We start from the raw sequence: 20,941 nt of genomic DNA, 5'->3' as shown, positions 1-20,941 counted from the left end.
TGTTTCTGAATACATGAAGTCTTTTAAATTTTGCTGATCATACCATGGTGATAACTACAAAAATGTATAATCTTTTAATTACTTTATAACCTTTTGGGAAGAGGGTTGGATCACTATGTTATTAATAAATTTGCCAATTTTGTATCCTCTTTTGCCTGGAAGAGGCTTTTGAGGAAGGGATGGGGTAGGGAACGGTATTTCTTAAATGAGAGTGAAGAAAGTAAGTTGAAGACCAAAACCTACACATTCTCCTTTATAATACTGTTTTAAAATGACAAAGCCTGCCTCATTTTTGTGTGTGTGTTAGAGCGTTATACTGAGAGTATGTGTTGTTGGAGGGAGCAGACTTAGGGAAACAAAACATTGTACTTTAGGCCCAGGTTTGTTACTGTGTAAATGACTTTAAATATGCTAGTAATAATCCTCATCTCAAATAAGTGGGTGTGTGGCTTTTTCTCCAAAAACATGTATTACCTACATAATCTGAAATTGGGTGATAAATGCTATTTTCTCAAATGAGACTAATAGCTAACTGTTTGATTATAAGTCTATTACATGAGAACTTTGTACACTGTAGCACCTGGAGCAGTGCTTTATATGAAGAGACTCTCAAAAAATATGTTGAAATTGTTGGTCTTTTGAAATGATTTTTATAATTCTTTCTAGATATGTGATCTGAACTAAGTGATATTTGCTTTGTCTTCAGATTGTTTTTAATTGTGTTGTAACTGGATTGTGTTGGAAAAATAGTCCTTAAGTGACATAGCTTCAGGAGATTGTAAATATTATCATGCTGCGGTATTACAGAGTCGTTTATTCTATTTGGACCATGTTTAAGTATTTAAAAAAATTATTGATAGAATAGGCCAGGTGCGGTGGCTCACACTTGTAATCCCAGCACTTTGGGAGGCCGAGGCGGGTGGATCATGAGGTCAGGAGATCAAGACCATCCTGGCTAATATGGTGAAACCCTGTCTCTACTTAAAACACAAAAAATTAGCCGGGCATGGTGGCAGGCGCCTGTAGTCCCAGGTACTCGGGAGGCTGAGGCAGGAGAATGGTGTAAACACAGGAAAAGGAGCTTGCAGTGAACAGAGATAGTGCCACTGCACTCCAGCCTGGGTGACAGAGCGAGACTCCAACTCAAAAAGAAAAAAAAAATTGAGAGAATATATTTGAAGACAGTATGTATGTCTGCATATATATATATAGTTAGCAGAAATGAAACAACTTTCATTTCTATTATGTGAACAAATTCTCAGTTCCCTGATGCATTGGTATTTTTGTTTTAGCCAAATGTCACCATTTTGACCATTTTTTTTAGTGTCAAGGTATAAAAATAAATATTATCATTTTATTTCCTCCTAATTTTGGTTATTTTTCCTATAGATATTATCTTTGAGTTACTTGATAATTTGTGAATAATTTTATAATTCCTCTGGTTTTTCTGCTGTGTGATAAAAGTTATTGTGCATATGCTTAAGAGCCATTGAATTTGACTTCACTGTGGTGCATTATAGTAGAATCTATTGTTACCTAATTTAGTCATAATTTTATCATAGCAGCTTAACATCTCTTATAATTTTAATTGTTATCAAGAAGAATTACATCATTTAATTTGACTCAAAATGTAGAAGGATGGATGAATGACATTAATAATTTACTACCTTTGCATAATACTGAAGCATAGAGTATTAGAAGGATTGATGGCAGAAAAGGTTAACAAATTTGAGCAGCTTTCATTAGCTTTACATCGTCATATGTTTGTGGTGCTGACTGAAATAGGCTTTGTAGGAGATCTCAGTCTAGGGAACTAATTACTTGTGCCGATTGCCGCACTGATGAATAGACCCTCATTGTATCATTCCCCCGAAGACGAGGAGCAGCCTGTGATTCACGACTGCATACTGGCTGATATTTGATAATAATTTTAACAGATAAATGTAGGTAGGCGGAATGATGAAGTGCCTATCCAAGCTCCATGACTATCAAAGCCATACATACACACAGCCATCTGTGTACTGCCTTTTTCCTTCTCACCTAAGGAGAATTTCATTTTATTAATTGAGTTAAAACAACTGTTGTCTTTTGATTGTATGTATATTCTGTGGGTATTTATTTATTTTTAAATAATATCATCATGTTTTTATTCAAATTTAGACAGAATAATGAAGAAATATATAATAATAGCTTTTTAAATTTTTCTTTTTGAGAACTGCAATTCTTATACTTTTTTGTATTACATTTTGATTACATTATATCTCCTTCTCCTGACCAAAATCACCCAAGGAAATATTTGATGTTCTTATCCCTTCAGCATTTTCAGAGATCAGTCTCTACTGTTTTAAAAAGATTTTCTTTAAATAATGTACTGTTTATGCTTTTTATTAATACAAGATAGTTTTTAATTGATAAAGTACTTATTTATAAACCTATTTTGAATTTTTAAAGATAACATCTTTAAAACATCAAAATAAAGGTAACTTTTACTTGGGTAGTTTGGGACTGTCAGTTGTTGAAGACTACTAATTTGTCAAAGCTGACAGATACAATTTTATTAGCTCCCGAAATATAAGTAAGATTGTATTTTGTATTAGTCATTCCTGAAGACGTTTTGATTATGAATAATTTTTTAATTTCATTATTGAAACTTACGGGTGTTCGTGCTGTATATCTTTATTGAATTAATGTATTCTACAGAGATTTTTTTCTTACTATAACTGAAAAAACTTTAGTATTTTCCTTATAAAATATTTTTCCAGCATGCTAGATCATGATTAGTTAACAAGAGAGAAAGCTGACATTTATATATTGCCATATAAAATGTGTATGTAATAGGGGAAATATAGAATTTGAAATGAGCAAACCTTTTTTTAAAAAATACATTTCCAAAAGTATGCTTTTGATATAGCAATTATTGCACATCATATAGCATGTAGTTTTTAATTAAATATAAAAACAGGGTACATAAAACAGAAATCCAATCTGATTTGCTTGAAAATAGATTGCTATTTCACTCTACAGGAATGGTTTATTTAAAAACAGTAAATGGAAAAGAAATGCATTTTCTTGTGTTGTTCTAAGCCTCAGGGGCTAAATGTAATGAATATTTTAAGAGATTATTTTAATTAAATTCCTGCACATCTAAACAGAGTAATATTTTATTATCACATACATAACCATGTAACTGAGATATTCATTAAAGTTAACACTTTCTGGACCAAGAATTCATGGTATGATTTACTGACCTTGTGCAAAAAGGCACAAATTAGGAAGAAAAATGAAGGGGGACGGACTTTGATTAATATAGGTAATGCTATACCATATTTATAATAGCCTTTTCCCTATTCTGGTTTATAAATGCAGCTACAGAGAAAGGTGCCCTGCTGAGGCTGAAATGAGGCTGAAATCAGAGCACATGCCACTAGAGTGTGGGGAAACTGATCACACTGTCAGCAATTCATTTCAAAATGATGTATTTAGTGCTCATTTCACCTTCCAAGAAAAGGAAAAGGAGTTCCTTAGACTAGAAGGTGATATTGTTATTTTCAAGGACATACCTAAGTTAAAGATTGCAGAAAGGGGAGTGTGAGATGGAGGGAGAATTAAGTGGAAGGGGAGGGAAAAAAAGGCAGAGCAAACAAGGAGAGCTTTATGCAGAAATTCAGTGCTACCACGCTGTTTGATAATTGCTAACATATGTGGCTTCTCTGTTTCATTGTAGTCGTCCTCGTGAGTTCTGGCGCCTTGACTACTGGGAAGATGACTTGCGGCGCCGGCGACGATTTGTGCGTAACCCTCTAGGATCGACACATCCTGAAGCGACACTAAAAACAGCCGTGGAACATGGTCAGTGTATAAACCATTCCTTGCCAATAGCAGCAGGTACAGGACTTGGTAATGAAGAGCATAACTTCATTATTACAAGGCACTGTAAAATGGTCCAACACCACATTTCATGGTTATTCATACCAGAAAGAGAAGTTAAATTTTTTTATAGTTACTATAGAGTCCTATTAAATTATGGTGTCAAGTATATTTATTAATTATGTTACACATACAAAACTTACTTAACATAGACCCTTTGTTTCAGAGTACAAAGATTAAATATGTCTCCTTTTAAGCAACACATTCAGCTTTGAGTAAATGAATCCAGGAGGCATGCCTTAAATCCATGAATATCAGGAAGACAGCATTTACAAACCAGATAAGTTTCTAGGTTCTGTTGTGTATACATGGTTTTCCCCCAATCCTGGTATTTTAGCATGAGATCATGAACTGGGAAAGATAATAATAAATGTCCAATTGCCTAGATACTTTCTGAGCCTTGATTTGAAGATGGTTATGATAGATGGCTCATGGAAAAAGAGAATAAACATTATTTTCATACGTTCCTATTCTATATTATTTTGTTATCAGAGCTTAACAAAACATTTTTCCTTTTTTGATACAATGCATATGACTATGATTCAGTTTAGGTAAAAGTCTTATAAGTAAATTGGAAAAACTGAAAAGTTCCTTTGGATTTGATACTATAAATTTTTATAAAATTTCACTTATTTTATGATTTTTGAAAGTCAATTAAGATATATTGGTTAAGGGGGAAATGCTCCTCCCCACATTAAAATTATCCTGACTTTATAAAATAGAAATTGGTTTTTAATAAAGTCAGAAGTACTTTTAATTTTCCTTTTGCAGGGTATTGTTTTAACATGCAGGAGCTTGTGATTAAATGGAAATATGTAGTATACAAAATAAATGTTAATTTATATTCAATAAGGATATTAAGAATTTAGATTAAAAATCTGTAATCTTAGGTTTGGCCTCAGTCAGGCAGCTTAACCTCTTGCACTCAGCCTTAAAGAGCCATTTCTGGAAGAAAATGTCCACAATATGTCATCAGATATAACACCACATGTGACATCAGTCCTTTAAAATAAATGATCATACAGAGAATAGTCAATAACAAAGTGATCTAAAAGCAATAATAGTCTCATGGCCCTACATCTTCAACTACAGGAGGTAGAGAAAGAGAAATAAAATGTAGAATTAATTAGGCCACTTTTGCTTTTAGAGTACATATAGTTTTTAGGTGGTGATAACAGATTTCAGAGGGTTTTTTTTTCTTTTTTTGTGTGTTTTTTTGGATTTTCTGGTTTGTTTTGGTTAATGATGCTTACATTGAGAAAGTGAACTTTTTTTGCAATTTTTAACAAAATGTATTACCATGTCCACTTAAAATTTGAAATTTAATTATTTTTCTGTCTTCTAAACCATCATTTACAGTAATTTGTGAGTTCTGAGATCGATACATGGCAATATGTTTTCATAAAAACATTTTCTTTCTATATCTGGAGGGGGAGGATTTGTTTTCTAAAATTGCACATAGATAGACTTAATCTTTTATCCTTAGATATCAATAATTCAATTTAAAATTTGTGGTATAGATTTAATATAGAATTTATTAAAATATTCTTATCAAAAATAGTGCATTTAACCATTTTGAAGAGTTACAGGATTTTTAATGAATAAATTTTAATTGTTGAGCTCTTAAAATCATATTGTTTTGTCAGCTTTTTTAATGCTAAGCATCTGCATTAATGTTTGACAAAAAAGAATTTATTAACATGTTTTTACTATCATCTAAGACTCTTGACTTGTATAGAAGTAGATGTCACTCTGATTGCTCTTGATAGTAATTGAAAGGTTAATCCAATGTTAATTATCTATGCTTTAGTGTGCATTTTTAAATTGAGAGAGAACAGCAAAGGTAAGCATTGAGTAATATTTTATAGTAATTTTATGATTATTGTCACACTCCAAAACATTAAAAACAAAACTTGCGTTTGAAATATATGTTTAAAAATCTAAATGTGTAGGAGATTCTTCAGTTGTCTTACAATTTCAGAGATATATCATTTAATATTTAATATCACATTTTTTGAAAAAAACGCAAATTCTAATCCTACCTCATATTTATTTTATTTTAAATAATAAGGGAATAAATTCAGCACATAGATTGTATTATGGTATTGTTTGATGTCAGAAAATTTATGCTAATATATTCTGTAAACAAAGAGCTTAATTTTTTACTGGTATATTAAATATTTTATGGTGACATTCAGTTTTAATTTGGTGTTTAAAAATTTTGGAGCATTAAAGAAGCTAATCAAAATAAACTTATTAAGAATTAAGTATGCAAAACAAAATTGTTAATGTGATCAAAAAGCAGTTGAAATTACAGATTTTAACATGGATAAATACCGTGCTTCAATGTTGAATTTAAATGTTTAAAATAGATATTAATGAGGATAGTATGTCATTCTTATATTTTTATGACTTCTCACTTTTATTTATAATTTATTTAACCAAGGAGATAGGACATTTTAAAAATGCGGAATCTTAGAACACCATGAACTATATTATCATTATCAAAGGAAGACATCTAAATAGAAGTGCCATTGGAGATCTGTTACGTATTTTAGTAGTAAGAGCCATCTTTTTTATAGATTGATTTGATTTGAAGGAAAGCCTCTAGTGTAAAGGTGGCAGAGTAAATACCTGAAGAGTGATGTTCTCTGTTTGGGCGATCAATACCAGCCCCATGACTCTACTTCTGGCTACCTTCTAGTTAAAAACAAATTTTTTAATTCTGACAATTTAATTGCCCTTCCCAAGTTCACATTAACTTGCTTGGGGAAAAAAGCTTTAGGTAATTTTTCAAGCCGAGACCCTCCAAAGTGGTTATTTATAAAAGTCATGTTGTAATGGGAGATGTCTTTAACTTTGCAGAAACTGAGTCATATTTTAAAATTAAAATTAATACTTCCTCTTATGATTAAATATTCTTTATGGAAATTAGCAGCTCAAGCAAAGCTGGGCATTTTATTCTCGAGGGCATTTTCTTCCATTTTATAGTTTTAAAATTTATTAGAAATTGGTAGCAATGATGTGTAACATTTTCCTAATGCCAGAGCCCAGGTTAGCAGTTACTTATTATCAGAGCATTTTAGATGTAGAAGGAACCTAAGGCTAACATCTAGTCTAACTTTATTCTTTACAGATAAGGAAACTGAGGAAACAAAGGGCCAGTATAATTTTTGGTAGATAAAGGACTAAAGCCCAGGTTAACTGACTGAAACCCAGATTTTCATATCAGTGTGCTGTGCTGTCCTCTAAAATTCATTATTAAATATAATGGGAATTTTATATTCAAATTAAAGACATGTAAAAAATGTTTTAAACGGTAGAAAGATTGGTTTTAATTCAGGTGCTAAAACAGTTTAGCAGAGAATCCTATTGAATTCAAGACATTTTTATTTGGTAGAGAACGTGCTTGCTAATAGAAATATATAAGGAGAATTTAACATAGTTTTAAAAGTATCTTGTAAGCATATGGAATGATACAAGTAACTCATTTGGTTTTCTGGGGATGACAGATCATGTAAAGATCTTAAATCATGCCATTGTCTCATAACTTCAATAATGCCAGATACTGTTGCTTCCTTTTTAGGATCAACATATACTAGGTTCTCTATCTAAAATTTTGGTTAGCCCATGATTATTACGAAATGCACCTGGCTTATTCTCCTAATTATCCTTTGTAGTTTCATTAATTTTTACAGAGTCAGTTTTCTTGACTTGGAATGCTATGGACATGGCATAAACTGTAGAGGGGAATCAATTAGAACAATAGTTGATTATAAGATATTCTTTATGTGTCCTGTTCAGAATACTGTTATGGTGTGTGCTTCACATCACATAAGTAGATACCCATTTTTATTTTATGTATGTTTGAAGGCACTCTGTTATTCCAATAGTAGTCTTTTTTTAAAAATGCTAATTCTTAATGTATAAACTTCTTTTACTTTAATACAGACTATTGATGATTCCAGTTCACTTGCTCAGTAGATGTTAAAAAGGATTTATATCAAAGGTGGAACAGTTTTTGTTGTGTGTGTTTTTGCTGTTTTTATATTTTAATTCTACTTACCTGTTTTGTGGTGGATAGATAAATCAACTCATGTCCAGAGTTAGCTCTGAAGAACTTGAATTTTACATTTTGGGGACCAGCCTCTCTCTCTTAGGCCTTTCATTGTTCTTAGCCTCAGTGAATCAAATCATTTTTAAAGATGACATTTCTGACAGATTTCTCCAATTTTATGTAACAATTGCAGTTTAAGTATTAAGTTAGGATAAATATTAAACTAGAATAAAAGGTGAAATTAAACCAGCATAAAAGGCATTTCTTAATAATTATTTGAAAAATTTAAACAGCGATCATGTTAGTAACAATTTTATTAGCCAGAAATATCTGAATTGAGCTTTAAAATGGAACCCAAAGTATATTCTGACTTCATCCAATTAACTTTTAGACGTGTGTAGAATATACTCACAGAAGATATCAAAATACTTGTTTATAATGGTTGATTGAGAATAAGGCAAATGAAAGTTAAAAATATACTTTTCCCCCAGCACATATAAACATGATAATAATCCTTTATTTTATGCTTGGAAAAGTTTTGTTCTAATTTTTTTTTAAGGTTCTTTAGCAGAAAGCTATTAGACCACTGAGAATTGAACACCAGCGCATGTGGTGTATATTAGAGTACTGTTGGTAATTTTACTGCTGCTAACTTAAAATCCTCAAGGGGGAGTTAATTACAGGAAAACCATTCTAAATATCAGTAAGCTGCATATTTTCCATGACAAGAGGTTTTTCAGTGGAGCTTGAACAATTCCAGAATCTGAGCTTGTAAAAATAAGTAAATAAATAAATTAAAGTGGGTGTGTATATGCATACAGTACACCTATAGTATGTAAAATTTTTAATGAAACTTTAATTCAGAAGTTACCTTACTGTGTTTTAATATAGGCAGCATGATTACAACATATTTAAAAATTTTTTAATTGCAATTGGAAGGGATAATTATATTTCTCGTGGTCATTTATAAATGAATGTGAATTTATTTTTTGAGCTATTTTAAACCATTACATATTGCCACTGGGGACTCTCATTTTTTTGTAAATGTTTGCAGATTAAAGAGGTTTCTTCTTTTTTCCTTTCATATAAGCTTGGTGTACTTTAGGACATGTATGGCAATAATCAGAGGAAGTAATGAGCAGGGTGTTTAGTTGTTTCTGATATGTTTGGCATGTTCATCAATTTTAGATTTGGAAATGAATATTTTTTGTTCTTGATTATTATTCTGATTTAACCTTTTAAAATGCACTATGAAAAACAAGAATTAGTAAACAAATTAATTATATACACATTCATATTTGAACAGTGGTTGTTTTGTTTTCTTTCTTTTTCTTACATCTAAGAGCTAATATGGCATCGTGGTTAAGAGCCCAGCTTCTGGCACTGTGCTGCCTGTTTTTAAATCCTGACTCTAATTGTCAAACGCATGTTAACTTGGTCAATTTATGTAACCTCTTTGAGCCTGCTTTCTTATCTCAAAATTAGAAATAAGCAGAAGGTTTATGAGAATTAAATGAATTAACTATGTAAAGTATTTTTAACACTACTCCCTGACTTATGCAAAATGATATGTAATATTAGCCTTATTATTAATATTTCTGCTTTGAAGAAGGAATTATAAATCCAAGAAATAAAAAGAATGTGGTATACTGATTCTGTACTAAAATCTAACTGGAAAATAATAATTTATTATAATTTACTTTATAAAAACATTTAGAAGATAGTGCTTCATTTGCATTTCTCAGTGGCCAATATATTTTTAATAATGTTGATAGCAAACTGCAAAAGATCTTGTTTAGCCTCAGGGCAGTGTTTCTGATTTTAGAGTAAGGAACTATAAATACTTGAAATATAAGTTATTTTAGAACATAGTTCTGTTTTTCTAAAAATTATTGGTTAATTGTAAGTATATTTCTTTTTAGCCTTTAAAAAACAATAGGCCAGGTGAGATGACTTACGCCTGTAATCCCAGCAACTTTGAGAGGCTGAGGTGGTAGGATTGCTTGAGCCCAGTAGTTAGAGATCAGCCTGGGCAACATGGGAAGACCTCATCTCTACAAAAAGTTAAATTAAAAAATTAGCTGGGCATGGTGGCAAGCACCTGTGGTCCCAGCCACTTGGGAGGCTGAGCTGGGAGGATTGCTTGAGCCTAGAGGCTGCAGTAAGCTGTTATTGTGCCTTTTCACTCCAGCCTGGGTGACAGAGCAGGATCCTGTCTCGAAAAAATTAAGTAAAAAAAAATAAAGTCACTTTAATTAGATACACTAAAGTAATCTTTTCAAACATATGTCCAGACCATCATATGTGTGTAGCTTACAATGCAGCCTGTGAGTATGAAAGATTTTATTTACCCATAGAGTGTATTTAAAGGTAAATATAGAAAGCTTCTTCCCATGACTTCTTATTAAATAGAAAACTCCTATGTTTAAGTAGCACTATAAGTATTGTATATAAATGGTATACATGGTGAATTCGCAATAAATATGAGAAAAAAAAACCTTTTACCTTTAACATCATCCGTAAACATACTTATCAAACCCTAAGAACCTTTGATCTGCCAAATCAGGTAACACATGTGCAGGTTAACTATGTAGAATAAATTATGTAGATATATATATATTAGTCGTGTTACTGCAAATTGACTGCTTTATTCTTTCTGGGGTTTGGGCCTTACGCCTAGGCAGAAGCTGCAGTGGAGCAAAAAAAAAAAAAAAAAAAAACCCTAGCCATCTGATTTCCATATCAAAAGCTGCAGCCTGGGTAGATCAGGTGCTTTACCTCTGGGATTTATCCAGCTGGAAGCCAGGAGGGTCAGGTGAAGATTCTTAACTTTCCCTTATATGACACCATTCAAAAAAAGATTAGGAAAAGATACACATATGAAGTTTTACAAATCACAATTTAGAAGTTAGCATCTGCCTTCCTGCTTGTCGTAAGGAGAAAGCTGCTCTAAACAACAGGAGGCGCCCTGGAAGGGTGTGGGTATTGAATCAGAGTTTTGAATTTCAGGGTTTTCCACTTTCATTTGCGTCTTTGCTCTCCTTTCGGATCCCATTGTTGAGTGTAGGTGCTCTGCAGGGCTGCTTCTTCCCTCCCTAGATGTGTTCTCTTTTCCTCTATCTGCCTGCAGTTGCTGCCTTGTCATAGTGCCTGAGTCTGGTACTGCTGCTCTCCACAGGCTGCTCCAGTTCAGGCCGCATGAGGCCCCTTGCCCACATGCCTCTCATCCCAGGCTTTCTGTTATGTTTGCCCCCGGGGTGCCTTAGCCCTTTAGTTTAAACATGCAGAGGAGGTAGTGTTTGAGCTTCCACTTAGTTTCCACACCGCCTTGCTCCTGGATATTTGTATAAGGGACAAAAGGGCGGAGGAGTGAGTGTATGTGTGAACATGTGGACGAGGGTAATGTGAAGGAAGGAAGGAGGGAGGGTGGATAAAGAAGGGATTGCAGCTTTGAGGAGCTGCTGTAGTCTTATTAGTGTCAGATATGGCTTCAGTATCTGGGCCTAAATCCTCACTGGCTTGTGAATTTCTCTTAGCTTTAACCCTTTTTAATTCTGGATTCTCCTCCACAGCCACTCCTCAACCATTCCAAAATGTTTGTCAGTATAACATTGTTTGGAGGAATGAATCAGTCCTTATTTTTTTTGCTGTTAAATATTGTTTCCAAAACTGGGTTTTGATTGTTCCTGTTAATGAATTTTCAAAAAAAGTACTGCTTTTGAACCACTCCTACCCTAACTATAAGTAAATAAATGGTTTGGTGAGCAGTGCAGGGGTCAAATTTAATGGGATTAGGGTGCTTGTTTAGGGTAACATTAGACTAGGTTGGGGGATCTAGTTTGTCAGATCAGGCATGTGTGCCATCCCAATCACTTTCTCCACTGTAGCTGACACTGTGTATAAAAGATTGACCATCTTTGGCTACCTACCCTTACCTAAGCCCCTACCCCTCTGCCGAAGTGCTCTTCCCAGAACTGATGGACAGCTTTGTTTCCTTTTCATTTCAGCCACAGATGAAGATATCCTTGCTAAAGGAAAACAGTCCATCAAGAGTCAGGCTTTAGGAAATCAGAACTCAGAAAACGAGATCCTCCTGGAAGGCGATGATGATACTCTGTCATCCGTGGATGAGAAAGATTTAGAGAATCTTGCCGGTAAATTTGGTGGTTGTGCAGATATTTCAGCTACCTCTGGGACAATAAGCATATAATTACTTACTTTTTCAGCTGTGACCGCTAGGACTACCAAGTTTATACCCACAATTACATTAATTGGTTATTTCAAATACTTCCCCCCTTCTACCGTTTCTCCTTTTATTTTTCTATTCTATTCAGTCTTCTTACTCTCCTCATTTTTTTCTTTTGTGAATAGTTTTCACTGAAAAAGAAAAAAGTTTAAAAGCAACAACAAAAGAACAAAATTACTTCACCCATCCCATAGGAGTTACCAAATCTCTGTAAAGTAGGACTATAAGTAAAATTCTGCCAGTTTTTTTTTTTTTTGTAAATAAAGCTTGGAGGAGAGAAGCTATTTGCTTTGATATACAGGTCTTAGTGAACATGCTGTATATGCATGTAACTCTCTCAAATCAATTCCGAGAATGCCATGGCTTTTCACAACATTCACGTATTTTGCCTGATGTAGGAATTTTGATTTGCACTCTGCAGATTCTCAGTTTTACATCCCTTATGGGAAAAATTCTCTTGTTTAGCCGGAAATTTCAGTCATTCATTAAATGGCTTTTTTACTTTAATACCTGTGGCTCTGTCCCTCAAGGAAGAAAGTCTGAAAGGTTCTATAATTTCAATAGGTGAAAATTACATAGTTTTCCATTTTGATAATTTTAAGAGAAAAGGCATTAAAAATCTTGCTTTTGGTGACATATCTGCAACCTGTGCTACTATGCCACTTGGTAATGAAAAGCAAAAAGAGAAGATGGTATCTTCTCTGATAACTGTAAACCTCTCTATAAAGTAAAATAAAATTAATTGGTGGGAGTGGAGAGTAAGGTAGATACTGCTATTCTGTAGTCTTTTCCTTCACATCCATTTACCCATTTCTTCCTTTATTTTGCTTCTATTCTTGCTACTAGTAATACATTCATACAGTAATAGAGGTGAAAGGGGAGTTTAATTATATAATCTTGACAATGGCAATAGGATTAAGAAGTAATCCACACTAATAAAGTGGTGTGGGTTAGAAATGAAGTGGAAATTGTCAGGGGTCTTCTGTAGGACCTAGGCTGCCCTAGCTCTTGCAGCTGTCTGCTTACCCTGTAATTGAATGTCTGAGAGTGATTGAAAAAATGTTATTTCTTCTCAGTATTACATGCTAATGTACAGAGGGCAAAAGGAGACAGCAAAAGAACACATAGCTTCTTATTTCATCCATTTATAAGGATGAGCTTTGGGAAATCATGGCTGTTCTGCAGCTATCTGCTGCCCATCTGCAAACACAATGTATTTGTACATTGGGAATAGAGGGCAAAACCTGCTCTGATCTCCGCAGAGCATCCCTTCTATTGTCCTACTGGCACACATTAAGATTGATGTGAGATTAAGCACTATCACCCTTCTAACAATCGATGGAAATGTCAATTCATCTGAATTTTGAAACACTTATTCACCCATTGATTACCTGAATAGGCACACCTTGTTTATAGGCACTATATTAATTCAGAACTATAAGTGCCAATCTTCTCTTATGCTGTTTTCTTCCCCTATAGGATTTATACCATGAGGAATTGACAATGGAATTTCAAATTCTTTCTACGTCGATCTCTATGTGTGTGTGTGTGTGTATATATATATATATATATACACACACAGACATATATATGTAACATTTTTAGTTCATATTTTATATTTAGCTCTAATTTACATTATGCTGTTCTGTCTGTAGTGAATCTATTGTTTTCAGTAGCAGTCTGATTTGTCTCTTTGATAAGCCCTGTGGAGATTTGATTATTCCAATAAAAATTCATTCACTTGGAAACCCACCCTCCAGCTGTTTACTCCCAGAGTCCCTGAACTACACTAATATTAGATTTGGAAGCATTGAACAATACTTAACAGTGGAAAGGAAGGCTTAGAAAAGAAGTATTTTTACCAGTCATTGATGGGGTAAAGTTGTTATGGAAGAGGTTTTGTGTCAAGCTGGCATAAAATCTCTATCAGAAAATATGGTTTAACATTTCCCACTTCATTAATAAGCTAGTGATCTTTTTGTAGTCATGCCTCTACCATACTGTAAGCTAACTCCTGGCCTTGGAAGCCTATTGAGGCTTCTTTGCTCCTGGTTGTTGTTCATGTTGTTAGATAGCCTGAGGCCTGTTTTCTAAATGGAATGTGGATGGACTTATTTAGGCAGAGCCACTTCTTACCTAGAGATTAGACCAAAGCTTTGCAGACTCCCTGTAAAATAATTGCATCCTAGTTTACTGTTATCATTAACCGCCTGTTATAGATCTTGTAGTATGAGAATCCTGACTTTGCATTTTCAGAGGAAGATTTGGGGTGGACAGAATATTTAACTGTAGAAGTAGTTGGCAGGCAGTTCAGTACTAGACGTGAGAATGAAAAGATTAAATACAATTTCTGGTCGAATTTTATTTTTTGAAAAATGTCATTCCAACTTGTGTGGCTTGTCTTTTCCTTTTGGCAGGTCCTGTTAGCCTGAGCACACCAGCTCAGCTTGTGGCCCCCTCTGTTGTAGTAAAGGGCACTCTTTCTGTCACCTCCTCCGAACTCTATTTTGAGGTGGATGAAGAGGATCCTAACTTCAAAAAAATCGACCCCAAGGTGAGAAGATGAGGGGGTTTCATTTTTTCTTATGATGGGATGGTGGGTGCTGTTGGATAGGATTGGGATTGGTAAATCTGACAGGCTTAGTTTGAATTTCTTCTAAGTTGCCTTGGCTTATATGCAATGTCATTATCTTCTTTAGTTTATGATTCCCTACCAGTTAGTTAGATTATTGAAGTTCATTTAGATTCAAAAACAAATTCTACTTAATGGCATTTATCATTAGCTCTTTGTGAGGAGGGGAAGGAACCTCAGAGAACATTGTGTATAAATATATTTTGCCTCAGAGGGTCAAGGGTGAATTAAGATACAAAATTCAGTGAGATTGAGAGTGGAATTATTTTGTTTAGCCTTTATGTTTTCTGGATATGATGCCAATATATCACTCTCCTTGCTTTGTCCCGATGACTTACTACTCTGTCGTGCATGCAAGCATGTTTTGTGTGTGAGATACCTCTGTTTCCCATTACCTATAGTAGATTTTACAAGGCACTGCATAAGTTTCTATTCTTAAATGAAAATGTAATTTCCCCTTTAAAATGTATTTCTCATTACTTTTCAGACCCTGGCAACTTTGTTTTTACTAAGAAACATTTGTAGCACAGTCATAAAAACCAAAATTAGGTTTATTTCAAGAAAAAGAATGGTATAATTTGCTCTGAGAGGAAACAGTTTCTTTTAAAAATGAGCAAAATAAGCAATCTGTAGAAAAAGGTGGCTTAAAAAGTGGAATAATTTATTTTGCAGGCTGATAGCATATGTTATGTACATGTATATACATACACATATTTTGAGTTCATTGGTAGGTTCTTTGATTTTGTAATCATGTGAATTTTTAAATCTGAATGATTTAGAAGTATTTCAAAGTAGCTCTTGATGAAAATATTATAATTTTATTTAAAACTATACAAACAAATCATGTCTCACGCATATTTCTAGCACTTTGTTTCAATATTGCTGCCTTTATTAAGACAGGACTTGGTAGATTGTATGAAACTGATTGTTTTGAGCTTGATAAGTTAACTAATCCAATGTAGAGAAAACTTGCTAATTCTGAAATTCTATCAATTAAAAATTTTTTCTACTTTGTCCCATGACTGAAATGTCTGAAAATGCATTAGTTTCTTTAGGAAAGGAAGGTTACCAAAATTAAACTCTCTGATTTCTGGTAACTTCTGAATTTAAGAAAGACTGGGATTTAATTCAAGATATTCTATCATACTTTTAAACACATATAGAGCAAAGCCTAAAATTTGATTTAATTTAAAGGTGTCTAATTTATTGTTCTGAAAATTAGAATCTCTGCCAATGTGTGAGATTAGGTTCTTTGAAGTTATTTGCTCCTTTTAGAGAAGTTACAAGTTTTGTCTCTCTCTGATCTGATTCTGTACAGCATCATTAAATTATTTTTTTCTTGTTGCTTGTGAAATATGGAGATCTTTTGGCTCAGTGAAGAAATGGTCTGTATCACTGCAACCTTCCTTATATTCCAGAAGTTAAAACTCCTGCCAATTTATATTAAAAACAATTTTTCAGTCAGCTACTGGGAGAAGTTTTAATTTTGTATAAATGTTAATGCTTTAAGGTGTTCTGTAAATGAGGACATTTATGTTCCTGCAGTGTTTTTCCTTTTTAACTGATACCTGCATTAAATTAAATAAGGAAGAAGAAAATATGCTGAATTGGGGATATTTTTGTTTCTTTTTGTCAAGACTTAAAAACTTTTTTTCTGGAATAGTTGGAGGGAGATGTATGTCTACTGCTGTAAATACTTTTGTGAGTGAGAAAAATGGTCACTTATATTCTTTTTATCTTTGAAACTAAACACTATTCCTTTAAATCATTTTGTGCAAATGTAAGCACCTACTGTTTGTTTGAAAATGTTTTTAAAATTCAGAACATTTTCCCCAGAGAATAAATTGGTTTTTATAATTTAAAAGAATTTGTTTGTTTGAGCCACTTAATATTACTGTGAGGAATACAGGAAGAGCGACTAGAAAAATAGATATAATAGAGGTTGAGTTGAAAGAGTGGAGATGATTTCAGAACTGATAGGATCAAAGTTTATATTTTTAACACAGGACTATTTTTACCAAGGAATCTTACACAACTTAAGCCTGTTTGTCAAGTGAACTAGGCTTCAGAACCCTGAGTGGCTTTCTTGTTTTTCATCTATTCTGCTATCCTGCTGCTCATCCCTCCATACAGCCCTTCCCCCTCTCAAACTTCTTCCTCTGATCTTTAAAATTGCCTTTAAAAACCTTTTTCTCTACACCTCTCATTTGTGCATTTTCTCAATAAATTAAAACCTGGGCTAATACAAAGAATAAATGTTAGATATTAAAGGGTAACATCTGACATATATTCTGTACCTGTGTCTCATCATTAGCATAGCGAATGGAGTATATAGTTACCTTCAACATAAACAAGACAAACCAATTCCTTTGGGATACTTTCTGTTTGACTAATTATTTTATTTTCTAATCAGTTATTCCCTTGCATTAAAAAGAAACCTTTGTTCAAGCTGAAACATTGAAATGAGTATATTGGTTTGTTACCTTAGAAAAACAGAAAGAGGAGGAAGATACTTTTCCTATTTCTAAATCCTGGAATAATAATTTTTCTTTGGTTATAAAAATGGTATGAAAACCTTTTTTGTTTGAATTGCATATAAGCAGTTTCAGAATAATTCTTGAAATTTGATTAAAATAATCATAATTATGGAATTTACAACTAAGCCATTTTAAAATGGAAGTAATTTATAAATCTGAATGGTTCATATCACCATATGCTCGGGGAGAGGATTATTGCTATAACCATTGTATTTTTTGTTGTGGTTTATTTAATTGTTAAATTTTTATTACTCAAAGCTTGAAGAGGACAAACGGTTGAAGGAAAAGTATCAACTGACTTTGTTAACTATTCAGAAAAATCCATAAATATTTCCTTTGTATATCGGATTCAGATTGGATTTTTTGAAATTATGGCATAAGAAAGCACATCTCTTAATTTTTAATGTGAAAAAGTTTTTTCTACTTTAAAAATTAGGATCAAAATATTTTCTTTCATACTTTTTTCCCCAAGCGTGAAGTAGATGTTACCTTTAATCTTAACATCTACAGAAAAAATATATATTATAGTTGAGTAAAATTAGTGTTTTCTATTTTCTAAGGATTTGGGTGGGAACTTATACAGTCAATTCTACAAAATGTACTGTATTTAAAATTTTGCAAATCAGTTCAAGTGGAAGCTTTTCTTGCATTTGATTCCTCATCACATCTTTACATTGGAAATTATAAACTGTGATCTCACCTGCCTTCACTTAAGAACAATCCACAAACAGTCAATTACAATGTAAAGTAATGTTTTTATTACTGTTTTCAACAAGACAGCTCAGGGTGAGGGTAGAGGTTCAGGAGAGGGAGGAGCACAGTCAGACATTGGCACTGAGAACGTTTAACATCAGTAAAACTTTTTTTAAAAGAGAAATTTTACATATAGTTAAATAATTTTTTCACTTGGTGACAACATTCAGGCAACCAAAAGCAAAACGAAATGAGACGGGGGGGATGGGGTGGAGAGAAAAAGGATAGGGGGAAAGAAGGAAAAGCGGGGTGGGGGGGAACTACTATACATTGATTTGAAAATGTACCTTGGGTTTCATTTTGTGGTGGCGGAGCCCGATTGCTTCTTTTGTGTGACCTTTTAAATTCACATTGTTTGGAAGAAAACGATCACTTTTGTGCAAGAATGTGATTTGTTTTGGTTGGGTTGCTCTCTTTTTGTTTGCTTCTTAATTAACGAAGGTCTTCTGCCGGATTCCTATTTCAGGTGACTTACATAAAAGTTTGTGTCCAGAGTTTCTGCTGTTTATAGCTGAGTTGTGTGTTGTGTGTCTGAGAGAGCACGCCCGTTTGTGTCGCTTTTCAAGCAGTCCCCAGCACCCTATAGTTTGTCCAGGCTTTTGGGATTGGTGAGAATTTCCCTGGCCAACCTCCAGGTCTGCTTGGCAGCGCTCTCCAGGGCCGAATGGGGCTTGCCCTGAAAGAGGTCGAGGTTGGGCAGAAAGTAGTGAGGGCAGCGGCGGCACTGCAGGCAGGAGATGAGCTGCAGCAGGATGCCGTTGAGCCGGTCGCCCAGGCACGACTCGTCCCAGTCCGTTTCTCGTGGGTGTTTCTCGCACTCGTACAGCAGCAGCGTCTTCATGTGGTAGTTGTTGAGCGGCTGGCCGGGTAGCTCCAGGTGGCGGTCCCGCAGAGTCTTCAGCACTGAGAGGCACTTGTTTCGGCAACCGCCCATCAGCAGGCGGTTCTCCGCCTCCCCGAACTGTAGCACCCAGGCGTCGCTCTCTGCCGAGCTCTGCTTGCCGGTCAGCGAGTAGCACTCCTTCGAGAGCAAGTTGAACCCTTCGGCCTTGACCTCGGCCACCCGATTGGGGCCGGGCCAGGGGATGTGGGGCATAGGCCACTGTGCCGCGCTTCGAGGCCAGATCCCGGTGCACTTGAACGCCGGAGTGATTTGCACCACATAGCGCTCCCTGATGCGCAACTTGACCTCGCTGGTGTCCGCGATCATCTTGACCACATCCCGATAGCTGCACTTGTCCACCGCCTGGGCCACCAGCGTCTGGAAACGCGAGCGGATCTTACGCGCTGAGAGATAGCCCGATGCCGTGATGAACTCGACCCAGAGAGACATGCTCCGCTTCCGCCCATCGCTCAGTTTGAGCACTGCGCAGCCGGGCAGCGAGCCGTCGTCCACGAAGTTGAAGACGCCCATCTGGTTTAGGTAGAGCACCACCTCAAATTCGGTGGGCGAAATGACCTCGAGCCCCTCGTAGCGGGCATCGATCTCGCTCAAGGAGCTGATGAAGCGAGGCTCCTGCACCTCCACTTCCTTGAGCACGTCCGAGACCACCTTACAGACCTCTCGGATGGTTTTGGCGATGGCCGCCTTGCGCGCCTGACAGCGCTCGGTGTAGTACTTATTGAGCTGGTAAACCAGCTTGGCCTGAGCGGCGATCATGTTGGGGCACAGGTCCGGGCTATACACCGGCGTCTCGCAATACGTTGAGGGATCCAAGGCTCACGCACTGGTGGTGGCCCAGCGGCTTTCGAAAGAGGCGGTGCGCTCCCCGTTAAGCCCTACTTTCACTCTCGTTTTCCACGTGGGCTGACCGGCTGATACCGTAGCCGGCTTGTTTTTTCCTTTTCCCTCTTTCGAAACCTCTTTTCTTCTGCAGAAGAATTAGGGGAGAAAAGGTGATTTTCTAAAAAGAAAAGTACCTCTTGGAACCTTTTTGCTTTCCCTTGATATGTAAAGATGACCGTGTGCGAGAGAAGCGGGGTGGGGGTGAGGAAGGAGGAGAGGGAAAAAACTCAGGATACCAAAAGGTTAGGCTTAGATGTCTGCAGCCGAGATTGCCCAGAAATCTGGAAATGAGGTTTTTTAAGTGCCAAAGTAAATTTAAAAATAAAAGCGAAACATTCAGTGGTTCATTCTTAAACTTCTCTTCCACGCTGATAGGACTTCTTCGCTCAGTGTAGGTGAGTGCCTTCTTCCTCACCCTCCCCCAAATGGAAGGTGCAGGAGGTAATTAATGTCCAGAGAGCTGCGAAGTACAACTCAGTCCGCCGTGCACTTGGAGGTTTGCTGACGCCCCGCAGTCTCAGCGTGTTGGTCTCGTCTCTTCTCGGGGGGTCGTGTTGTCGCAGTTTTCCTTTTTTCCTACTGGAGGCGTTGTTTGGACTGGGTTTGTTTGTTTGTAGTGGGTTCTTCTTGTGTTTCTTTAGGTGCAAACCGCTGGAAGTTGTTTGATAATCATTTCTGCTTCGTAATTTATACTTTTGGCCCTCACAAAATCCGTTTTAGTGCGACGAAGTCGTTGCTTGCGTTGCATCTGGGGTGTAGTTATAACGATTCAGGGTTTTCCTTCTTCTACTCTAGGTTGCTTTTACAGATTCCACTTTCTGAGTCGTCTCTCCCCCTCCTCTCCCCTCCGACCTCTTTCTCGCCCCGCTCTCCCCCTGCTTCTCTCCCCCGCCCCCCTTCCTCGTGCTCGCTCTCTCTTCTTTCCTCTCTCTCTCTCTGTCTCTCTCTCTCCCTCTCTCTTTCTTTCTCTCTCTCCCTCGCTGTTTCCTGGAGTTATTTAGTT

The 20,941-nt window shown here is 35.7% G+C and overlaps 2 protein-coding genes across 5 annotated transcripts in view; one reads left to right on the top strand and one right to left on the bottom strand.

The window, feature by feature from the left end:
- The window catches only part of LRBA (LPS responsive beige-like anchor protein), a 766,360-nt gene that overhangs the window by 421,187 nt on the left and 324,232 nt on the right, over positions 1-20,941 (top strand). For all 4 annotated transcript variants that reach the window (XM_031010185.3, XM_055385519.2, XM_055385518.2 and 1 more), the window contains exons 38-40: positions 3,725-3,849; positions 11,992-12,138; positions 14,648-14,784. In XM_031010185.3, coding sequence (XP_030866045.3) covers positions 3,725-3,849; positions 11,992-12,138; positions 14,648-14,784 — 409 coding nt within the window. The remainder of the gene's footprint in view (positions 1-3,724; positions 3,850-11,991; positions 12,139-14,647; positions 14,785-20,941) is intronic.
- Positions 18,135-20,791, bottom strand: MAB21L2 (mab-21 like 2). Its single transcript, XM_004040480.5, has one exon. The coding sequence runs from the start codon at positions 19,810-19,812 to the stop codon at positions 18,733-18,735; it is 1,080 nt and encodes a 359-aa protein (XP_004040528.1). The 5' UTR covers positions 19,813-20,791; the 3' UTR covers positions 18,135-18,732.

Source organism: Gorilla gorilla, chromosome 3 (genome assembly GCF_029281585.2).
Source record: "Gorilla gorilla gorilla isolate KB3781 chromosome 3, NHGRI_mGorGor1-v2.1_pri, whole genome shotgun sequence".
NCBI lineage: Eukaryota > Metazoa > Chordata > Mammalia > Primates > Hominidae > Gorilla > Gorilla gorilla.
The sequence above is the reverse complement of the archived record's forward strand: the minus strand, read 5'-3'. Positions and strand labels throughout refer to the sequence as shown.

What these genes read in the sequence shown, in the direction of transcription:
- MAB21L2 (XM_004040480.5), bottom strand. Translation starts at nt 19,812, where the DNA reads ATGATCGCCGCTCAGGCCAAGCTGGTTTACCAGCTCAATAAGTACTAC.